The sequence below is a fragment of the Antedon mediterranea genome, chromosome 10 (genome assembly GCF_964355755.1).
Source record: "Antedon mediterranea chromosome 10, ecAntMedi1.1, whole genome shotgun sequence".
NCBI lineage: Eukaryota > Metazoa > Echinodermata > Crinoidea > Comatulida > Antedonidae > Antedon > Antedon mediterranea.
The window spans coordinates 5,386,046-5,409,457 of NC_092679.1; the positions used below are offsets into that span (position 1 = coordinate 5,386,046).

Consider the following 23,412-nt stretch of genomic DNA (forward strand, 5'->3'; position numbering starts at 1 on the left):
ACAAAGGTACCTAGCCATTGGTATTTTATAGTTTACCGTTGCTGCTCTATCTGGGTTACAAGAAGTCAGAGATATTTACAGATAAAGAAACTTTGTAAGAACATAATTGAATTAAAATTACAGATATAGTTAGTTTTAGATTTACAGATTGATGTGGTGAGGGAAAAATTATAAGCATTAATTGACAAACAGCCTCCCAACGGTAGGTTTTATATGCCCGACTCTAGGCCATTCCAGCAGCAATTGTGTTACTGTTATAGTGTTGTTTTTCACACGGTAAGTCGGTGCTTATTGATCTGGGGTGGTGGAAGTTGTGAGTAATTGTTGAGTCACAACTTCTGTTCATTCATTCTCTTGTGTTGTTTTTGTTTATTTAAGTACAATTTGTGGGTAATAATAAAGAATTGGTTTTAGTTTTTAAGACTATAGAGACTATATATAGTATAATAAGGCCTATTATTAGTTAGGAGGAATTATTTATATGCATTTTACTGCATTATTATAACCTTATTGATTTTGTCAGAATCTTTATTTATTCTTTCATTAGCACTATTTTGTCCGTCAATTATCTTGAGATCAATTTCATCTAGCCACGTCAATTTTTCAGAGTATATTCCTTTTGGCCAGGAATCGATGTGATGGCCAGGAATCGATGTGATGGCCAGGAAGCATCTTTTCAAGGTGCGCAATCAAATATTACGCGGTTCATGCACGGTTTAACGAAATCACGTTTGTTGTATGTAAGGCATGTACCGGTATCATAATTAAACTAAATTTGGTACTCATAAATTTCAGGTCATATTTCATCATATGGCGATACAATTGCATGTGTAGCATATATAGCACATTTGTATGTGCGCTTACAATTTTTAAAATTATCACATTTTTTTTTTCCTATAATTAGTCATATTGACGAATTAAATCTATTTAATCAGTTGATATCAATTCAGAGTATAGTACAGTACAGTATGTATTGTTGGTCATAAAGAACTCCAAATGCATGGGACCATGGCATGGTATATAATTGATTAAAATTAATAATTAATTGAAGTTAGAGTTACTAAGAATAAGATGGAACCACTCAGAATTGACAGTACAATTTAAATTAGAAATAGAATGTTCAGATGGTCGCGTGCAACGCGACTCTATAACAGCTTACTATGTCGGTCGGTTGGTTGGTAAACACTAACTTGAGCATGCGACTGCAGCCATGTATATGGCTTTTGTTTAAATAGTGTATTATTTTGATTGGGAGTGGTTGGTTGGGCAAGCCATAGGTAATATCTCAATGGGCAAGTGCATGGATGGGCAAGTGCATGGATGAGCAAATGATAATTGTATGCAAGGTTAACCTTCAAGATTGGCATACATCTATAGAGTATTATACTGTAAAGGAGGTAACCTTCAGTTTGGTGATGTTACTCATTGTGATTTATAACCTTGTCTGCTACGTTTTATTCAACTACAGATTAACATATTACAAAACATTAAAGAATTTAATACAGATGAAACATATTGATGCTGTAACTACTTTACCTTGATGTTCAATTAGTCTTCTTTACTTGAATTACATACCCTGGTACTTAGGACTGGATTTCATTTTGTTCTTCTGATCAAACAGTACAGACATATGTCTGGGTTGTGTATGTTTCTATATCTAACAAATTAGTTTAAATAAAAGATTGGATTTTTTAATACTGGTATATAATAAAATGTGTGTGCTTTTAATTTAATTTTACTGTACAAGATTTAGAAATTGGTGATACTTTGTATGTTTCCATATCTACCAAATTAGTTTATCAAAGATTGAATTTCTTAATACTGGTATGTGTGTGCTTTTAATAATTACTGTACAAGATTTCCCATAAATGTACAGAGAAATTCTGAAGTGTGCAACAAACATTAAACAAAAGAGAAAATTTAGAAATTGGTGATACTTTGACTTTAAAGATGTATTGTCCCTTTGACTAATTCCAAAAAAATGTTTACAAAAATCTTTAAAAAAAAAGTGGGTAATTTTGAAGTATTATAATAGATATTAACTTTCACCAAAAATTAGTTGAAAAAAAAATTATTTAACTGAAATACAGACGTTTTTTTGTTCAAAAAATAACTTTGACTTCCAGTCAAAGTTTTCGATCAAAACATATCTCATAATGCAACGCGCTTGTTTGGCTACTCTGTATGCATAATCATAAAACTTTCCTCGCGATCTGTGTAAAAACACCTTCTCAACCGTGACGAGTTGTAAACAATCCTAATTAGCATCATGCATAATGCACACTCGTGGTTTGAAATCTTTGTTTACTTTTGCTGTGACGATTTTCCAGACGAAATGTAATCAAACTAATTTACCTGTTAATTACGTAAACTTGATGTTTTTGGCTCGAATTTTCGACTTAAAGTGAATAACTTTAATATTACTTTGATATGGCCAATTCAAATTTACAATATCTTGACTTTCATTTTTTTTTGTGTTTCAAGGTACAATACATCTTTAAATAAATATCCAAAAAATGATGGTTCATTTCCTACACAATACATTATTTCTCTCATTTTCCATTTGTTTTGAAAATTTGAAAATTCGTAGACTAACTAGACTGTTTTTGTTGCTAAATCAATGCTATCCTGTTAAACACATCACTCACTACAATTGAATCAATATTCACACCTAACTCCATGCTAATCAGCTTTCCTATTATTAACTCGTATATTGGACTCACCTATCCACGTTTACACCTGCCCAAATGACAGTGAGCAACAGACCTACAGTACAGTATCATCAATATAACCGTAGTACAGTATTTTTATAAGATTTATTATTTTTCCTGATTTCTTTGTGATTTTAACAGGTAAGTACTGTACTAACTGGCATTGTTTTATTTAGTTAGGGTCATACAAATCATAACATCTGAAGAGAAAGCATTGTATATACAATACCTATATTTTGATATCTCATAGGTGCTTAGATTGTACCTGTTTCCTAATTTAGATACATAGTATACGTTCTGTCTTTATTTTACTTTGATGCTAATTGTTTAACATTATGATTATTATTCTAGACTAGATGAACTCACATTGTAGCATGTTGTTTAGTAGCAGATGAACTGATTATGTAACCTAAGCACAGACTAACTATATTGAGGTAAGTATCCATTTATGTAGATTTTTATATAGAATAAATTGACAGTCAACAAGCTGTTGTACACATAAAGTTGCAATTGATTCTACTGAAAGGCAATCCATATAATTAGGCAGCACTATGCTTTTAATTTTGTTTTTACATTTGGCTGAACAGGTACTGTACTGTTTGTTTGCATTGTTTTTTTGTGTTTAACTTGTGTCCATTTCTCTATGTATACAATACAGTATTTTGCTAAAAACATGTCTAATTTAAAGTAGACTAAGTTATGGAAGAAATATTGATAGTGAACTGGAGTTTTTAATGGAGACCATAACATTTTGGTAATTCACTTATTACTGTAGGTCATCATATAATGTTATGATAAAAAATTTACCTTAAACGCTATTGTAATCAATTTTATAATAGCGGGGAAACTCCAGTATGGACGAGACCGACAACGATGTGTATGTCGACCAGCTGAAGGAAGTCTTTGACAGCTGTGATGTCAACAAGAATGGAACCTTAAATCGCAAAGAGCTAGCAGAGCTCTGCAAGAAGCTTCAGCTGGAAGATCAAATTGACAACCTCTTAGGAGAACTACTGGGGGATGCTCAAGATGGACAGGTACAGTTACTTATTCCAAAATAAGTTCTTTTATGCTTTTTTTGTTTAAATTGTTTGAAAATTCAAATTTAATATAAAAGATTCAAAATAACTCTCCTTGAGCAGGGGTAATGATTTTCTGAAAAGTACTGTATGTACAGTTAAAAAGAATTTGGGCCCTTTTAGGGGATTTTCATGGGGCCAGATCAGCTGCTTTAGAGTGTTATCCTCAGTAAAGCATCATGTTATTCAAGCTATTTGTGATTTCTCTTCACTTCTTTTAATGTAGGTTGATTTTGAAACATTCAAAGAAGGATTTGTAATGATCTTATCAGTCGATATGGACAGTATTGGAAATATGACAGACACGGAAGATGACCATAGCGTTGCTGATATACTAGATAATCAAGGTATAAAATGCAAATTCAAATATAACACTAAAGTTCAACATTTTAATAACATGAAGTAAACTTTATAATAAAGGTTCGGTTATAAAGATAGTCAATTACCCTCCAGAAATGATGGCACCCCAAGGCACCATTTGAATTAAAGAATAGAGGCATCATTAGGGATGCATCAGTAAGTTAAAAATTGGAAAGGCTGAATTGATAAAGTAAAAACACATGTCTTATAATGATTGGTAGGTCATGAGTGAAAATGACATTAATTGTGTTTAATGATTTGTAAAAGGCATTTCCAGATGATGCAAGTACCAAACAGTATAATTTAAAAGTTAATCAGACTGATAGATTATTGACCTAGGTTGACCTCATCTCGTTATTCCAATATAGTTTCTTCTACTTCTTCATCTGTGAAATTAGAAACGTGTGGAATGTGAATTTTAGTCTCATGTATGAGTAGTTTTAGAAATGTGATATGTTTGATATCTTCAATGTTACTTTTTAATTAATATTAGCATTCCTACACTAGTCCTTGCTGTTCTAAAACAATACTGTACTGTATTTCACTTAAAACATAGAATTAATTTTTTTAAACTTTCTTGTAGGAGTACACCATGTAACTCCAAAATATGTTAAGGGCGAGAAGAGATATGGTCGACGCTCTAGGCCAGATTTTGATCTTGACTATAGCGCCGATTTCTCCGAGATCGAATCTGAACCAATATCGCATAGAAGCAAGAAATCTGAGAGCAAACGCGAAATTAAACAAAATAGTAAAAAAAGAGATTTAATGGATGATAATGTTTTTAGTGAGAAAAGTGCTAAACGAGACAAGTTTAAGGATGCCAGGACGTTATCATTTGCTGATAGTATTAGTGAGGTATGTGACTATTTTGGAATATAATATTTGTTTATGAAAAGATTCAAATAGAACAGAAAAAAAAGTTTTCATTTTATTAAATTCTGTTGTCATATCTTAAGGATCAAGAAACACTGTTCACTTTTCTTCTTTTATATTTGTAGATGGAAGAAGACAACAAAAACATTCTTAACGATGATCTCTATGATCAAAAGGAAGAAGTACCAGATATTAATGTAGAGAGTGGAAGTAAGAAGTCTTTGCCACCAAAGAATGAAACATTTGAGGCTGAAGGTAAAGTATTTTAACGTGTCAACCAAACGTTAATGTGGTATTCTGGACCAGATATACACCATTGATTATCCTCAAACTTGAATAACAGCTTTTTTTCCTGAAATTTGTAAGGTACAGTTTCTTGGACAGTGAATCTGAATATGTTTACTATATTCCTTGTTGGACATTTGTCAAATTTTTTATTCGCAAATCTTTGAAAATTCTCCACTGGATAATATGTCAAGTTAAAAACATATTTTTTCTTCTATTAATATTTCCAATTTCAACATAATAATTACTTATTTGTATCATTCAGGTCAATTAAATGCTTCCATGGGCCAGTTTGAAATTGGGAGTCCAACGGATGAGGATCAAGTGCGAGCCATCTGGGAAGAAGTTGGAGTTGGGAAAGATGGATTCCTTAACTTGAAGGAACTTGCTTTAGTCTGTGAGCACATAGGAATGGAAGACATGGATGATGAGGTATCACTATTAGTTACAGTACAAAATGAATTATATGCAATTTATTATAACATTGTAAAATGAGTTACCAAATTTTCACATTCACATGATTCCAAATGTACTATATTACTGTACGTAGCTAGAATATTTAGTGTACTGTATATAGCGATACAGTACTGTACAGTAATATGTAATAGAAACCCAAATGTGGACTCAGCTTCCATATAATGTAAATTAATAATAATAAAATAATACATTTTTGTTGTAAATAGGAATTACAAAACCTTTATAATAAACTTGACCAAGATGACGATGGAAAAGTTGGTTTTCACGAATTTCTTGAGGGCCTGTTTCGACACGATAGCACCCGTGCCCCAACTACGCCACTTCCTGCCACTCTCTCAGCCACACAAAAGGTTAAGCTTCGAATGGCTGTTACTGGCAACTCAATGGAAGAGTCGATGCATCGAGCAGCAACGCCCTCAGTGGGTACGTTTCAGGGAAGCAATCTGCTGAGTATTTTAGATGCTGATAATAGTGGGTATGTACTGAATTTCGGTGTTTTATAGAATGATTTTTTTAAATAAAAATGTTGAAAAGGCAAAGATGAAATTCCCTTTAATTTAAAATTAACATAAAAATCAAAAGTGCAGTTCAGAATTGATGGTATACAAGAAATGTTTGTATTAAAAATGTAAGCAAAAATGTGGGTTTTGCTGTTAATACCAATAAATCAGAGACATATGTTTTTATTGTATTTTATTAGATTAATTTTTCCATGCATACATCAAATTTTTAAGTATTGATTTTTTCATTGCAACTATTTGTCATCAGCGTGCTGTATTAATTAACAAAGAAAATAAAATCTATAAATATACCAATCCAATGCTTGTAAGTAATTAAAACCTAATTAGCATAACAATAGCCAGTATTCAGTGTATGCCAAACAGATGGAAGTCTATATCAGATTTCATGTCATATTTCTCAAAAAACATCCGAGCACAAGGATGAAATTATGTTTCGGAAGTATTTTTCCGACTTTTTACCAGTTTATCAGACAAGGAATTATAAGGAGAAAAGAAAAGAGTAGGTTTTCTGTTTCAATATTTTTTGTAGGTTTTCATGCTTCAGGGAATTTCAACGTGTTGTTTCTTTTTATGGTTTATTGCTAAAATATGCTGTGAATAGGTTTTGAAGCGTTAATTTTTACTACTTCTTAATTTGTTTAATGTATGTGTTGATTTAAAGGTCAGGTGCGGGCAAAAAATTTCTATTAATCATACATTCCAATAATTATCGATCCATAGTTTCCCCTATGTTTCATAATTTTTGGGATTTTATTTGTGTTACACGAGCTTGTTGAAAATAAGCCCTTTCTTATCAGTGGGGGGATAGTTCAAATTACACAGTAAAATCTCTATTCTTTTGTACACAAATTTTGTAAATAGAGAGGCATTTTTTAAAAAGCTCTGAAAAATAAATGGTGTGGTAAAAAATGTTATCCGAGACTAAATATAGGTAATATAACTTGAATATTACATTTCTGATATTTTTATTCAACATCAGATTTTTATTTTCATGCTATAGCTAAAATTATCCACCGTATATCCACCATCTTTTTTCACCGTCTAGGGAGTCACCAGACATGTTATTACATTAGGTTAACTACCTAACTATTGAAAAAAAATCTTCCTGGTTTTTATTGAAGAATTTTGCCAAATTTTGTATTTGACCATATTAAGGGAAATTCATGTTTATTTCATTTCGATTTCTGTTACAAATATTTGATTTATGTACTATTAACCAAATATTATATTTAAAATTCATGCCTGTACCTGAGCTTTAAGTTTACCATCTTGGGGAGACTCTAAACTATATTCAGGGAGGTATACCTTTTCTGCTATCGGTGTAATTTTATAACAATATTTCATAAATAATTAATTTTAATAGTAGTTTCTTAAATATTAAATTAGAGATATTTAATATTAAACGTTTGTATTTTTACCAGGTATGTCACTCAAGATAGTCTCACAGAACATTGGGAACAACAAGGGATACAAAATACCCCTGAAGTACTCAAGGTTGGTCTAAGTTCACATAACCATTCCTTGTGATGTGTTTATTTTTAAACTGATGTAGGCATCATTCTCTCACCTGGTATATCCAAACTATTATTAAAGTAATATCAATAAACCTGACCCGAAACCTACCATACTATCCAACATGTTAAACTTTACTTTAACCACATTTAGAACCTTTTATCAAAATCATTCAAAAGGTTGTTTTAATCTTTAAAAATTAAATGTTTGTATTTTTTGCATTTGTATTTCATCCCTTTTGTGTCGTACTGTCTGTTTTACCCATTTTATTATGTTTTTATATGTGACAAGCAAGACACATTTTGAGCCATGACAATTTTGATAAATAATAATTGAGGGATAAATTAATTAATTTGTTAATAAATATAGAATCTGGACATTGACACAGAAGCAGGGAAGATCAACATCTCAGAACTGTCTATGGCTCTTGAACATGTACTTGTGACAACAGGTGACAATGATGGAATCTACCAAGCAGCTCTCACAAGCTATCAGATTGAACTTAAACACCTCAAGTAAGACTACAATGTCTCTCTTTTACATCCTTTTTAAATTCATTTTATGAGAGCATTACTTCCATAAAATCCTGAAACAACTAAATCTTATTGGATTTTTTTTTCCTGCAGGAATCAACTAGATGCGTCCATAGATGAGAACAACAAGCTGAAGACTGATGTAGCAGAACTGCATCAGCGTGGAAATATACTGGCGGCCGAAGTTGATGATAGACATGCACATTTGGAGAAATCAAATGAAAACAAATTAAGGTAACATTATCTGTTGATGAAACTGGTAAAGCGGGTGTTCAAGGTAATGCCCGAGTGGTGAAAGTCATGCTTAGAATGAAGACAAACAATAGATGATTATAATACTGTAATCAAATTAAAATGTCTTCTTAATAAGAATCGTGTGGTAATGGTAGCAATTTTCTTGCAGAGACGAAAGATTGAGAAACCAGGAAAAGATGACACTTTTACAGAGTGCAATTGAGAAAGAAAGAGAAATGATGACAAGTCAGGCTGCAAAACAAAAACAAAAGCTAGAAGATGAAATTGACCGATTGAAAGCAGAGGAAACTGGTCTCAGAGAGAAAGTTACAATTTTACAGAAGGTAATAATTTTATACTTTAGAAATTACCTTTAATCTTTGAGTATTAACAATAAATCATTATAGTGCATATATTTCTACATGCTTATTTTTATTTACAGGAAAATCTTCGAATGGAAAAAGATATTGGAGAATATTCAGAGAGGCTAGGTGTGTTAAAAAAAGTGAATCAGAAGTTACAAAAAGAAGTGGATGGGTTTCAGGAATTAGAAGCAAGGGTAAATAGAAATACTCTTAAATAGATTTTCACATTTCCTGTTTTGGGGATAATACAGTATTCTAGTATTTTTTTGTGTAAAATCATGTTATTTTTTAGCTTGCTGAATGGGAGTCAAGTCGAGCTAATATGACTAAAGAACAACAGGATTATTACGAGCAACAAATTAGAGATTTTCAGCAACAAAACAGGGTTAGTAAAAAGATTAATATTAGTAGTTCCTTGGAAAAAATGTGTCAATCTAATGTCACAAGATGAATATCAATAAAATCAGGAATATAGACCAAGTTTGTTTAATTCTTAGATGTCCATATTATCAGTAAGTTGTTATTTCTTTTTTTTGCACTGTGATTATGTATTCTTACCATATTTCTTCAGGAGATGCAAGATCGTCTGGATGAGGTTCACCAGGAACTATCCATTACCAAACAGCAATCAGTTGAGAAGAAGGTCCGTCGTAAAGGAAGCCGTTTAAAAGATACCAATAAACCCAATAGGCTTGGATCTGTCTTATCGGATTATACTAAACCAGTTGTGGTCAAAAGAAGACAGTCATCATCAGGTTAGTGGAGATGTTAAGCTTCAATACATATACAGTATTTGTTGGCAGTGTTGATTGGACAATTAACCATTGGATTTAAACTTTTCCAACAGAAAATGAATCCGATATTGAGGATTCATCAAGTGGAACTACCAGAAGGCAGCTTCCTGTCGCTCTAAGATCAACTGGAGATGGAGGGTCCACAGAGGGAGAGGATCCAAAGATGGATATGGAACGTAAGTATGCTATGTTATTTATAAACTAAATCTTCATTATTCTTTTATAATTTAAAGTTATACCTAAATTTATTTTTCTTCTTTTGGCAGGAGCCAAATTTGAAGCTGAAATTGATGAATTAAAGGAGAAACAAAGTAGAGAGATTCTAGAAATTCGCAAAAACAGTGAACGGGAACGACGTGACATTGAGACACAATTCAAACTGGAAATTACCGAATTGGAGGATAACTTTGAAAAAGAGCGTGAAGAAATAATGAATGATTTTGACAAAGAGAAATTAATCATTCAAAATAGTCATGCAAAAGAGGTTGAAGAGAAATTACGTAAAATAAGAACCGATTTGAAAGATAAGTTTCAGAAAGAGAAAGAGGATCTTGAACAGAAACATGTGAAAGAAATTAAAATTCAGGTTAAGAAAGTTCAAGAAGACATGAAAAAAGAAAAGGTTGAGCTTGAGAACCTTCTGAAATCTGAAAAATCAGAAATTGGAGAAAACTTAGTCAAAGAGCGTAATAATACAGATGAAAAGCTGAGGAAATTACGGGAAGAGCTTGAACGCAAGTACAATGAGGATGTTGAAAGATTAAAGGAACAATTCCTTCAGGAAAAATCTGAGATTCTTAAAGATTATGAACGTAGAATTGCTCAATTAGAACTTGAGTTGAAGAAATCTGAAGAAGCAAACAAGATTGATAAAGAACATATGGTCAATAATATGCAGAAAGAGCGAGAAGAATACATAGAATTGTCCGAATTTGATAAAGCCGAACTTTCAAACAGTTTCATGGAGGAAAAAGAAGAACTAATAGGAAGGCACAAACAAGAGATAGATCAGATGGAAAAAGAATTGTTAGAAAGAGTGCGGAATCAAACAGTAGATTTAGAGGAAAAATATGCCATGGATTTACAAATACAAAAAGAAGATATTCAACAAGAAACTGAGAGGCGGGTACATCGCGAATTGAAGGTATGAAACTAATTAATTATACATGAAGGAGCATAAGTCGGTATTATCAAACGTAGTACAGTACTTAGTACATTTTAAATATTTGTAATGTTGCATTACTTTTACAGGAAGAAATTGAGAAGACATATGCAGAGAAAATGATGCAAGTAAAGGAAGCGTATGAGATAGAAAAGAGCGGTCTTGAAATGCAGAATGAGGTTCTTAGTGATAAGCTTCGACGAGTAAGTAGTACTTTTGCTATATTTACAAAAAAAATACAATCCTGGAGTATAATATAATGAAGAATCTGAGAGACAGATTAGATTTATAATGTTGTAATGTAATTGAATGTAGAACCAAATGCTATATAGTTACTGTAAGTATCTATGCCTTTTCTAAAAGTGCGAACTTGGGTTTTCATTTAAGAAATAATAATTTAAAACTTTCAAACAGGAAGGAGAAATCAGGACTGTTGAAATGGTTCCTACTTCTACTCAAACTAATAAAACAGATTTGGTAAATTGTAGCATACAAACTGTTAATGATATCAAAGAACAAGGTAGTCAAACCAACTCACAACCTTGTACAATAGAATCTGCTGTTCAGACAGATGCAAAAAACAATGGGGACACTAAGAAATGCCAAACTGTGTATAAGGAGGATATGGTAGACATCTTTACACAGGTTTCAGATATAGACTTTGATAATGAGTCATGTTTTGTGACTCATGCAAGTCAAACTGATGCTGTGCAGTTAGAGGACGGATGGTGTCAACATCAATCAGAACCCACTCTTTATCAAGTATATAATGCTAATTTGCAATATTTGGTTCATTTACAGCACACATAAAGATAGTGAGCACCATATAATCTAGAAATACTGTATGCTTACTTAGTTCACTCAACATTTGTTTACTAACACTAACAGTTAGAAACATGCATTAATTTTGTTTAATTGGTTATTTGATTTTGTTTTTCCTAAATTTATTCTGCTTAAGTTTTTAGTGGTGTCATCCAGTATCTGCTTCTAGTGTAATATCTATGTGGAAGGATCAAGCTTTTCCGATCCTCAAAATAACATTATTTTTTTATTGCATTTATTGCATTAATAATTTTTTTTTAAAGCGGTTATTAAAGGGTTTACTATAATTGTTAGTGGATGATACTAATGAAAGTTGGTGTAAAATTGTATTTAGTTAATTATAATATAAGTTTATTATTAAGTTGTTTCTCAATTTATTGTTAATTTATGTTATGTTGTTTTTAGGCTGAAGTTTCTAAAGAAGAAGCTATTGTAGCAGTGAATCTAAAAACTCAACAGTCTGCTCAATCATTTGACCAGGTTTGTTTTTTCCCATTATCAACTGATTTATTCTAATAATATAGCTAAAATACAGTATATTGTAACCTTAAAACAAATAATGTTTCATGTCGTATATAAAGCCTGGTTCCCTCTAACTACAAAAATAAAAGTGATTTGACACAAGCTCTCGATGATATAGCTTTTCAGCAGAGGAGTGGTTGCTTTTGATAAGGTCCTGTCTTGAATTTGCATTAGATCCTCCTTAAATCTGAATATAATCTAAAATAATATAATACAGCACTGTCCACATTGTAATCAGGCACGAATGGCATTTGCACGTGAGAAGCTTCTTAATGAGAGAACGATTGGATCGTTAGAAGAACAACTTGAAACTACAAATAATAACTTGCAAGAAACATTAGTACAGTATTTTGAGTATGAGGTTAGCCTTAAGCAGTTGACTTTAAATTGGTTCATTTGATGGGATTTTTCTCTTGTTTTTTGGTTAATATAATACTGGACAATACCTCTATAAATTATTATTTGTTCTTTTCCCTCCCATTTCAAATTCATTTATATATATTTTTTTGCATTCTTTTCAGGTATTTTTAATGTTTTTTAATTATTATTCTTAATAATAGTAACTGTATAAATTTACATACAGATCATAAAAATAAACAAATCTAAATAAGATATGTTATTAAGAATTATGTGTTTATTACAGGCCAAGACTAAATCATTGGAGGATGAACTTGGGAAGTTGAGAGATGAATTAAAACAGTCAAGTAAAAAGGTAAAGTAAATTAAAATAAATTTTGTTGGCCTCTACCCAAGGAAATAGATCACCTTCTTGCAAAGTTGTTTGAATCATGGTACTACTGCAGTATTACATGACACATCAATTATTCAATCACCAGCAATGTAATTCACCTTTTAAAAGAAATGGTTTTTGTTTTTACAGCTTACTGAAAGCCAGATCACAGTATCAGTACTCGAGTCACAGCATATGCGTGAGTTGCAGCGCTTACGAGGCAAACAAGACCTAGCCATTCAAGATGAGCTTGGTCAGTTACGAACCAAGCTTATCGAGAAAGAGGTGAAGCTAAAAGAATCAGAGAAACAATTACAGGAACATCAGAGAGAAAGAGATAAAATTGAAGAAAAAGTGAGAGAAGAATGTGTAAAAGAAACAATAATGTTGAAACAGAATTCTCGGGACTTAGAGAAGAAATATAAAAAGAATCGTAAACTACTGGATGAGTATGTAAAGCAGCTTAAAGAAACGGTAAATTTTTTTAATAAACTTATTGTTGTACTCTAAAGTAATACTGTATAATAATAAATTCATGTTTGTTGAAACCATAAAAACAGTAAAAATTTGGTTATGAAATATTAGTTCTTTTACATTATGGCCCTAAGTTTAGTTATTTATTTGTTATTTTATTGTCTTGTTAATTCTGTGTGTTATTTTTTTAAACACAAATGTTTGCCATAGACAATCCTCACAAAGTACAGTCCGGTACGTAATGTCTCAGGCAAAAGTATACAAAATAATATGAAAGGGAAAAAAAATATAATTAAGCTAAAAACAGCCAGTTACCAATCTTGAATGAATGAATATTATTTTCATTTATTTTAATTTGTTATTAGCCATGACACTATCAAGCATGAGAATGTCATGGTTTAATAAGTAGAATATTTGAAACAAGAATGTCACTTGTATGTTTTTAACTTTCTTTCTTTTCCAGTTAACCAAGTCAGCAAAAAGTGGCACAATGGTGAAAGATCTTTATCTGGAAAATTCCAAATTACAGCAGGCATTGTACACAACAGAAGAACGACAAAAAAAGGCTGAAAAGAACAGTTACGAATTGATGGAAAAGAACAAAGCTTATTATAGATTACTAAAAAAAGTATGTCCTGCAGCTCTCTAAGAAGTTACACATTGCACTAGGTCATTAGCTCTCAGAGACTTTTGAAATTGCTACAATGGTGAAGTTCTTTCTATAAAATTTATAAAGTACAAACACATGAACATTCATAGATATTGGTGCTCTTTGCTATAAAGACTAGCAATAATTATGAATAAATTTATTTAATATAAATTATAATAAAGAATGAAATTGTAATTAGTGTCTAATTATGTTGCTTCCTACTTGTATGTCAAATAATGATACGCACAACTTAATTAGATACACTTGTCCAAGGAAAACTGCATATAATATTTTACAAATGAATTTAAAATATGGAATTTATATTTCTGAAATATAAACTTAAAATTTTGTTTTGTAATCCATTTTTATATTGTTGTATAAGTTTCATTGTACAGAAGTATTCAGTACTCTTGTTATATATATTTTAAGTTGGACTTTTTGTAACATGTTAAGTATTTTAAGCAAAGTTTTGTGCCTCTTAAGTTTAAACACTGCAAGTTATGTTCATACAATGTTTGTATGAATTATAGTATCTTTCTACTTTTTATTGAAGCTTCATGTAAATGAAGGTTCCCTAATACAAAATATTTTTGTCTGGTCTCACATTGTATTTAACCTATTAAAGAAAGTATTATAATTATGGTCATTCCAATGTAAATAAACTTTAAAATATTTATCAAAAGAAATTGGTTAATTACATCCAATTGGTACAATCCGTCCTTTATTCTAACCTTGATGTAATACTGTATTATCTTATTCCTCAGGAAACTAAATATATTATATAGTTTATTATTAAACTGGCATTTAATTGCTTTAAAACAGTGTATTATAATAGATTTTTTATTGAAATACATTTTGACTGTCTAAGTTTGTACTATTTTTAGAAAATATTGTGGTCATCAAAAACATTATGTTAAACATTTGACCATCATGAAATGATTAGTTATTGTATAATTCGTATAGTTTTTTGTGTTTCTTAAAATCTGTTTAGATTTTTCATTGATCTTGGTTTACATGCAGAATGATATAATTCTCTGACATACATAATTCAAGTGCTACTACAGCCACACATCACCTTGTTGTTAGTTTAACTGACATTTCAAATAAAAATGCTTATTATATTATACTAATTTTTTATATTAAACTCAGTCAACATATTCAGAACTTTTATTTCTTTGTATGAAGTTTTTTTATGTTTTCTACAAAAAATTATTTATAATAAATGCTATGTTTTTATTGCAATTAGTTGACTCATTTTTGTTTTGAATAGTCACTTTCACAAGATACTCATGCATATGTGGTTTGATGGTGTATATTTTTTGAGTAGTAATGGAAATGAAATAGCCTTGACATGATGTGCGCAGTGGCCTTTATAAAAAGACCTCACATCAAATACGATTGACTGACATTATAGGGGCATGAGGGTCAACCAGAACCATTGCTATCACCAAGTTTGGTCGTTGACCAGATAGGCCTGACCATACCGCCCTGCTCTAGAGGAGTTGAGCCTTTGGGCGATAGATCTGGACTTAGCCTAGTCTATCTAGCCTAGCTTGGTCTATTACGCCTAGAACATTTAGGCCTACTCACCACGCATCACAATCATGTTAGTGTCAGACTTCCGTGTTCCAGACAGACATCTCTTTTCCGGCCCTCGTTATTTTAAAAATCCTAGATTATATTGAATTTATAACAATTCTTTTCTCCATCGGTTATGCCTAGCCTAGTAATAGTAGGCCACGCGACCACCACGAAGTTTTTCAAAGTCAAGCGCGAAAGCTTTCATCCGGGCCTCCTCGAAGTGCCCTAATCTGATTGGCTGGAACTTCTTTATCGCTGAAAATCGCTTCAAGAGCAATTCGCAGCATATTTTTAAAAAGTACCGTGGTTTGTTTGTGTATGGTCGCTTTAATTAATTTACATCAGCTACCGGTTTATTGTTATAATACTATGTATATGAACTTGTGGAATCGGGCCTACAGAATTTTGCACTATAGAAACCAAATTCATAATATAAAAATAACGCTTAAAAGAGAACGACGTTTCGACTCCATCATGGGGTCATTATCAAGTCCAATGAATAAAATATAAAACAACTAATTAAGTAGCACAAGCCAAGGGTCAAAGTTTAAATAACAAAAGACCTATTGTCTAACATCCTGTCAAATGAAAAGCTTAGCTTTTACAGAGTCACTTTGTTTATTCAGACTAGGTTTTAATTGTCTGATATACAACATTTCATAGATAAGACAGTCAAATTTGTTTACTAAAACATGAATTAATTTTACTGGGATTAACAATCACTTTATGATCCTTCAAATGCTGTCCTATTAAGCATCTACTATGTTCAACAATGCGTTGGTAGAGGTGTCGGCATGTATATCCAACATAACTTGCATCGCACAAGTCACATTTAAATTTATACACAACACATTGTTGACTTATAATAGCTGGTTTCTTTTCGACTTTCCTAATGTTATCTTTAACTTTTTTGCTTATGAATACAGGGACAATGTTTTTGTTTATCTTGTGACTTAGTTGGCATAGTTGTCGCTTGACGGAGTTCGCAGATTTCTGGTCTTTGAATGGCAGAATGATTCGCACTGGTATTTCGGATAGATCTGTTTCATCTTCTGCAGTGTTGAAACCAAATTGTCATAAAAAATCGAAATGGAAACACGGTAACCTCACAATATGTCTACCCCCAGACGGACCGAACGATCAGAGAAGGAACACTTTTCAGAAGATGATTATTTTCTGCAACCTCTTTAAAACTTTTAAAAGCTAAATCAGGGCAAAACAACATACATTTATCATCGCTCTGTACTGTATTGTATACAATTAATGTCTGTCTGATCTGTCGGTGTGAATTCAGTCGATCGGAACTTGTATTATTAAAAAGGGTGAACAAAAAAAGCTCACACGCCGTGCGTCCTTTTGTAGTACAGTACAAATATTCTAGTTTGAACTTATTGTACGTGTTTGCTCATGCTAACATTACAATTGATCTATATAACCGTCGTCTATGTAAAAAGGTGATAAATACATATAAGTTAAAAGGGTTGCGATGATTAAAAGTCAATATTGATGACATCATCAGCATGCACTACAGCAAAAAATAAAAAGCCGGGATTGTCATCATTTTCGAATCTAATATTTTGCAACAAAATAGTTTGAACAGTGTAGTTTGTTTTCAATGTATGGTTTCTTTCCAAGGCATACTCAAATTTAAGTAGGCCTGTACTATTAATTACGTCAAGTAAGTACTAGGCCTACATTTGTCTCAGTACAGTATACAATGTCTCAATTTATTCGAAGCTTAAACTACGTTATGTTCATGATGATGAGTGTTATTACACTATGACAACAGGAACAACAGTTTTTTTTTACAAATTCACAAATCATAATGTTACGTAAATATTTATAGACATTTTATTATTAAATACGATGATTTACGTTGCATTGAATTTCCATAATTGAAGTTCAGGTTAAAGTTATTTTATTGTGTGCCCTTATTCAGAACGATTCAATGCCTAATCTAAAAAGACTGTATTAAGTCTACGGCTCTTTAAGGACACTCTTTTGTTAATGTAATGAGGTTGGTTCCGCCTCGTTCACCACCGATTGTTAACGCCCGTAACGTCATAGGTAGATATGTCATTGTTGGTTAAAGGAGGAAATGGCACCAACGAACGCGTTTTTACCTGAAGCAACGTGTTAGATGTTATAGCCTAGCAGTTAGATGGTACACTTATGGATCATTATTTATGATTTTTGTCAGTTTAGTAACGTTTAGTTGAAGGTAAATATTGTTCTGTCAGTGTTTTGGTATGGCATGAAGTCTTTGTAGAAATTAGGCGTTATAGCCAGTGAGACCATTCGGCACTATGTCGAATTATTGTAAGTTTTACTAGACCTATTATAAAATGTTAGTAACATTTTTTCGTATGAAATTCTATGTAATATTGTGTATATTACTTACTATATATAAACACATTAGGCATAGAACATTAATTCTAAGACGCCCGGTTATATACTGGAATTTAATTAATTAGGCCTAATTTGAAACGATAAAGATGAGGAAATCTGTGAGAATGAGAAGCCCCAACCGAGACTCGAACTCGGAATGTCCTAGCCATTAGACCACTGTGGCTTTCATTGTTCAAACTCGATTGTATCTCAAATATTGTATACCATGAATGCCCCAGTGGTCTAATGGTTAGGATATCTGCATATCAAGCAGAAGGTTCCGAGTTCGAGTCTCGGTTGGGGCGACTTTTTCTCATTCTCACAGATTTCCTCATATTTGACATTTAAAATTACATTATATATAGATATAATATATAGTATGTATGTCAACTATTTTATATCAGTACAGTAGTGGGCATCATACCCCATACTGGTGAGATTTTGGCTTATTCTTTTTAGTATTCAAGTTACATATTGCCCCTTTTCTGCTGCTACCTTAAAAAAGGACACATTGAATTCTTCAACTATTTACAGTACTGAACGTTCATTAAATATCGCGAGCAATATTCAACCTTGATATCAATACTAAACCGTATCTAAGTAACGCTCAATATAGCATACTTAATATTGATTTTTTTTTTATTATTATTATTTCCATCATTGAAATGCTTATCATTTTCCTTAATATAACATATGTTGCCTCGTATTATTAACCAAGTGTGTATACATATATACATTATAACTAAATTTTCTAGTGAGGCCTAAATTTATATAGAAAATGCGTTAGAATATACATCAATTCATTATACCTTTAGCTAGCTGCAAAGCAACATGTCAGATTGCTGAAGATTCTATTGTCTCTTTTATTGATTAGCCTAGACCTCTTTTAAATAAATGTGTGCATTAGGGGTGGGCCTAAAATCACAAAGGAATCTATTAAGTGTGTTTTCTCTGTACACATACACCGGTTGTCGACCATAATGATGATTTTGTAGAGATAACTACACGATTGCTCTCGGTTCATTATGGAGGTCTCATTGCGTACTACTAGTTTCTATCTTTTTGGGATAAAATAGAACATGGACATCATAGTATTTATCTACAATTTAATAAAATTGCTTAATTAAATTTTTTTTTTTTTTAATATTTATAAAGTCATTTATAATACTAAAGTGTATGTTGGAAATGTAGGCTATGTATTTTCTCTAACGAAACCACTATTTTGTTAATTCTTTCAAGTTTCAGGACTCTTCTGCAATGAGTGATTCAAATGACGTCACAGGTGATACCGGTACGTAGAATCGGTATTACATAATTATAATAAATAGGCCTAATACTCAGAAATTATTCCCCCATGGTTTATATTATACCGATATAAACACATACCTGTATATCGGATTCAGAGTCTATCCTTATTATGTTAACATTATCTTTATATCATGTTAACATTATCTTTATATCATGTTGTTTTTGTTCTAGGTAATAATGGTGAAGATAGTAACACAATTATTGCCATCGTTGGCGCATGCTCAGCCGTCTTCCTTCTCATTCTTATTACTGCTATCATAGCGTTGACTTATTATGTATGCCGAAAAAAGTGAGTATATTTATGAGCAAAAAATTGTTTTAGTAAAAAATAGGGAAGTTAGGAATATCCGATTGTATAGAAAAAATAAGACTCTCAATTAATACAAAATAAATAAAAACATGAAATGGCAAACAACTGAGATAAATGAAAAAGGTTGGTGAAAAGGGGATTACGCGTTGTTTTCATAAAAGCTAAAAGACTTATAGCCTATAATACTTTACAACATTTTAGATCGATGTTTTTTCTTGTTTCTTTATTTTATTGTTGTTGTCAGCCTACATTTGTACATATTATTCCATTGAATTTCACAGACGAGAGTTGGATGGGATGGAATCCAAGCTTGGTAATCTAAATGATGTTGATCGAATTATGTGGGCTGAGATGGGTCGTAAGGACGATACAGTAACAGACAACCCAGCCTACGGAAAGGAGGATGTAGAAGATTTTGCTCCCCTTGATGTGGTACGAAATTACTCTTCTAAAAATAATGCAACGATGTAGTGCCAGTATGGTACCATCAAAGGCCTTTAATGCTTGATAGTCGTAACTGTTATCTGATGTTTCTGATTCATTATGGAGAATTGATTATACCGAAGGCCTACACATCAACATATAGACATTTATTAAAAACGATTCGCCGATTGAAATTTTTAAAAAGGATTTCCATTTTCAAAACAACAGACAACAGAAGCATTGTCATTAGCAAAACGTGATCGAAATGTGTATCTGGTTTAATTATGAATAGTTTGACATTGAGGATCATTCTTTTGAATCGAATACAAAGGCAGAATCAATAAAATCTTATCTGTCTATCGATCTAAAACTTACGGTGATGATCTGTGTGGTTTTACATATCGATTGAAAATTTACAGTGTGTTCAAATCAAGTATAGGCCTACTGGTTTTCGTTCTTTTTCTTGGGACTTCTGTGTCATCCTTTTGAACTATTTACCCGTCTCTATCCGTCGAGAAATGGCAATACTTATTTTTAAAACTCGCCCCTTTTAACTAATACTTAATTTTCTTGGTTCTTTTTGCTTAATGCGCAATATAAGTCTGAATTATTGATTTATCACATTTTTTTTTACTACAGACAGCAATAGAAAAAGAATTTGATGACGAATATGAAAGTGAAATCGAAGAAGTTGATAAGAAGCCAGATGGTGAAGAACAACCGAAATCAAGTAAATTGTCAATTCTCGACACAAAAACATGGTCCGGAATGCCGGGACAAAAAAGGAAAAAAGCAGCGAGAAAACAGGTCGCAAGAACCATATCTAGAATTGAAAACGACCCTAAAATAAAACAAGAGTATGAGAGAGAGTTTGAAGAACATTACAAAACAGATGGCGATTTTGATTATCGATTATTTAATTTAAACTCTGGTCCAAACCAACGTACTGTAAACATGTATGAAGATGGTCAGTTACAGCTAGATGAGGAGGATGAGACGTTACCACCGAAGCATATACCGAGTGCCGGCAACAGACTGCTATGGCAGAAGAAACGGTTTAAAGATATGTAATGCGCCTACAATCTAAGCATTCTCTGATTTCTTTTTCACCCCACAAAAAGAAAAGCTCTACTATTTTAATAAAGGCAACAGTACCCAGATACCTTTCATACTTGTGCATGCGCGGAAACATAAGTAGTAACTCCAACTGGGACACATTAAAGATGTATTGTCCTCCAAAAACATGAAAAATGAAGATTAATTAAGTTAGACTTTGAATAGGGCTTCCGCAGAAAAAAAACCATAAAAAATATTTTCACTTCAACTAAAAATCCATTGCCTGGCAGCCAATTTGACTATTTTTGGCTTTAAATGCATTTTTTTCAGGTGAATAATTTTTGTGACATTAAAATTGCATATTCAACAGAAATATTTTCAATAATTATTTTTTAAGGGGGACAATACATCTTTAAGGATAGGTAATACAAGTTTAGACTTTATTAGTTTAGTTCTCTCGACTGTTTTCTCGTGTTGCAAATCTTGATATCAAAATATTGCGTCATGTTCTTCAAAACGTCAACATGTGCTGTAAACTTATTTGTGCAAATTATTAATTAGATTGAGAGGGAGATTGACACGTACATTTACAAAGTCCAAAATTTAAAATTTAATATTCTCAAGATTCTTGAAAGTAATGGGACCATTATTTAAACATCCCTTTCAGTGATAACGGATGATTTACATTATAAATGTTTTCCACTAGTAGAATCTATTCGCGATTAAATCAAATGCGTTGGATTATTACGCACATGCGTATTTGTATTCCACCTATCTTGTATAAGCACCAAAGTAAGCAGCCAATCCACTGTAAAAAATAGTGTTTAGATCTTAAACATCTATTTTGTACCTACTTCTTCCACACATTTAGCTTTAAACACGTAGGCCTACTGTGGCGGAAAAACTCCACGCATGAGCTCCCCATATTAAACACGTTTACCTAAACGTGTCTTTAATTGCTCCACATGTTTAACAATCAACACGTCACTGATGTATTGAGTTAAATACAGACTGCATGTTTAGAATGTATTTAGAACCTAAACATGTTTAAGATTAAATGTGTGGAAAAATAAGTAAAAAATACATCTTTAAGATCTAAACACTTTTTTTTACAGTGCAATCAGAGCTCGAGAATTTTTGAGTATTATATTCTAGTCGAAAAAGGCTTACTCCTACTGTAAATGGTAGTACTGTACAATTTTACACGACTCAAATTAATAAAGTTAAAAATCATCGGAATGAACACCACAATAGGAAACTGAATATTACCGTATTTACAGTGCAACGATAAATAATAACAAGAACATTTTTTTGCAATAGATTTTATTAACGGATTGCATTGTAGAAAATAAAATATGTGCAACAAGTACAGTTTATAGCAATCATACCAACATTCAATTATTAAAGATGTATTGTTCCCCTGAAAAAATAATCCTTAACAACATTTTTGTTGAATATGCCATTTTAATGTAACATAATAGTTATCCATTTTGACCAAAAATTGGATCGAAAAAAATGTATTTACCTGAAAAAACTGTAATTTAAAGCAAAAAAATGGTCAAATTGGCTGCCAGTCATGGGTTTTTGGTTGAAATTAATGCATTTATTTTGTCATTTTATAATTGAAAACATTTTTTTTTTCTACTGAAATGATTAACTTTATTAAATCTACAAAATAACCTATTCAAAGTCTGATTTAATTAATCTTCATTTTTCATGTTTTTTGGGGACAATACATCTTTAATATAAAATTACATTATAAATGCAAAAAGTTTAGTTTATAGCAATCATACCCATCATTCAATTATTAATATAGAATTGCATTGTAAATAATATAATTATTATAATAATAATAATAAATAATCAAGCAATTGCACCTAGTTATTGAATATGTACAACTAAACGATCGACGATACAATTTAAAGGTAAATAGAAATTTCATATTTTTGTTATATATTTTTCATAGTACAATTTTGTATTTGTATATTTGCATACTTCTGAGATACATGGTAGCTATGTGTAATTACTTACATTAAAACATACTGTTTATATTTTATTTATCGTTTATCGTTTTTGTATCATTGAACAGTGCTTTACTTCCTATAAACAAACCCTATACAATTGGTATTGACAGACAGACAGACAGACATACCAAAATTGGACGCACATTGCCAATTGCTAGTGTTTAGATTGTAGCTCTTCGGAGGGGAATGTTCATAATTAAATTTTTCTAAATATTT

General features: G+C 31.6%; 2 protein-coding genes and 1 non-coding gene across 6 annotated transcripts; all 3 read left to right on the forward strand.

The window, feature by feature from the left end:
• Positions 1–13: 13 nt before the first annotated feature.
• Positions 14–15,278, forward strand: LOC140060227 (uncharacterized). 3 transcript variants are annotated; one of them, XM_072106347.1, is made up of 23 exons: positions 14–94; positions 3,063–3,145; positions 3,487–3,748; positions 4,017–4,137; positions 4,734–5,008; positions 5,152–5,281; positions 5,577–5,743; positions 5,995–6,263; positions 7,731–7,803; positions 8,191–8,336; positions 8,448–8,588; positions 8,758–8,932; positions 9,031–9,147; positions 9,246–9,338; positions 9,525–9,708; positions 9,801–9,923; positions 10,014–10,891; positions 10,999–11,112; positions 12,137–12,211; positions 12,492–12,614; positions 12,897–12,965; positions 13,134–13,457; positions 13,921–15,278. In XM_072106347.1, the coding sequence occupies exons 3-23, from the start codon at positions 3,566–3,568 to the stop codon at positions 14,104–14,106; spliced, it is 3,966 nt and encodes a 1,321-aa protein (XP_071962448.1). In that variant the 5' UTR covers positions 14–94; positions 3,063–3,145; positions 3,487–3,565; the 3' UTR covers positions 14,107–15,278. The 3 variants fall into 3 exon arrangements, with proteins under 3 accessions (XP_071962448.1, XP_071962447.1, XP_071962450.1); XM_072106346.1 differs by having other exon boundaries at positions 3,551–3,748; XM_072106349.1 differs by lacking the exon at positions 12,492–12,614 and having other exon boundaries at positions 3,551–3,748.
• Positions 15,279–17,767: 2,489 nt separating this feature from the next.
• LOC140060237 (uncharacterized) lies at positions 17,768–23,391 on the forward strand. 2 transcript variants are annotated; one of them, XM_072106363.1, is made up of 5 exons: positions 17,768–17,908; positions 19,315–19,366; positions 19,555–19,672; positions 19,975–20,125; positions 20,756–23,391. In XM_072106363.1, the coding sequence occupies exons 2-5, from the start codon at positions 19,333–19,335 to the stop codon at positions 21,185–21,187; spliced, it is 735 nt and encodes a 244-aa protein (XP_071962464.1). In that variant the 5' UTR covers positions 17,768–17,908; positions 19,315–19,332; the 3' UTR covers positions 21,188–23,391. The 2 variants fall into 2 exon arrangements, with proteins under 2 accessions (XP_071962464.1, XP_071962463.1); XM_072106362.1 differs by having other exon boundaries at positions 19,321–19,366; positions 20,756–23,390.
• Trnad-auc (transfer RNA aspartic acid (anticodon AUC)) lies at positions 18,308–18,380 on the forward strand. The gene has a single exon. It is a non-coding gene; the product is annotated as a tRNA-Asp (tRNA).
• Positions 23,392–23,412: the final 21 nt, after the last annotated feature.

Bases quoted from the DNA above. Each gene is read 5' to 3' on its own strand.
- LOC140060227 (XM_072106347.1), top strand. From the start codon at position 3,566: ATGGACGAGACCGACAACGATGTGTATGTCGACCAGCTGAAGGAAGTC. The intron at 8,589-8,757 runs GTAACATTATCT...ATTTTCTTGCAG, and splicing joins TCAAATGAAAACAAATTAAG to AGACGAAAGATTGAGAAACC. The intron at 8,933-9,030 runs GTAATAATTTTA...TTTTATTTACAG, and splicing joins AAGTTACAATTTTACAGAAG to GAAAATCTTCGAATGGAAAA.
- LOC140060237 (XM_072106363.1), top strand. From the start codon at position 19,333: ATGAGTGATTCAAATGACGTCACAGGTGATACCG. The intron at 19,673-19,974 runs GTGAGTATATTT...TGAATTTCACAG, and splicing joins TATTATGTATGCCGAAAAAA to ACGAGAGTTGGATGGGATGG. The intron at 20,126-20,755 runs GTACGAAATTAC...TTTTTACTACAG, and splicing joins ATTTTGCTCCCCTTGATGTG to ACAGCAATAGAAAAAGAATT.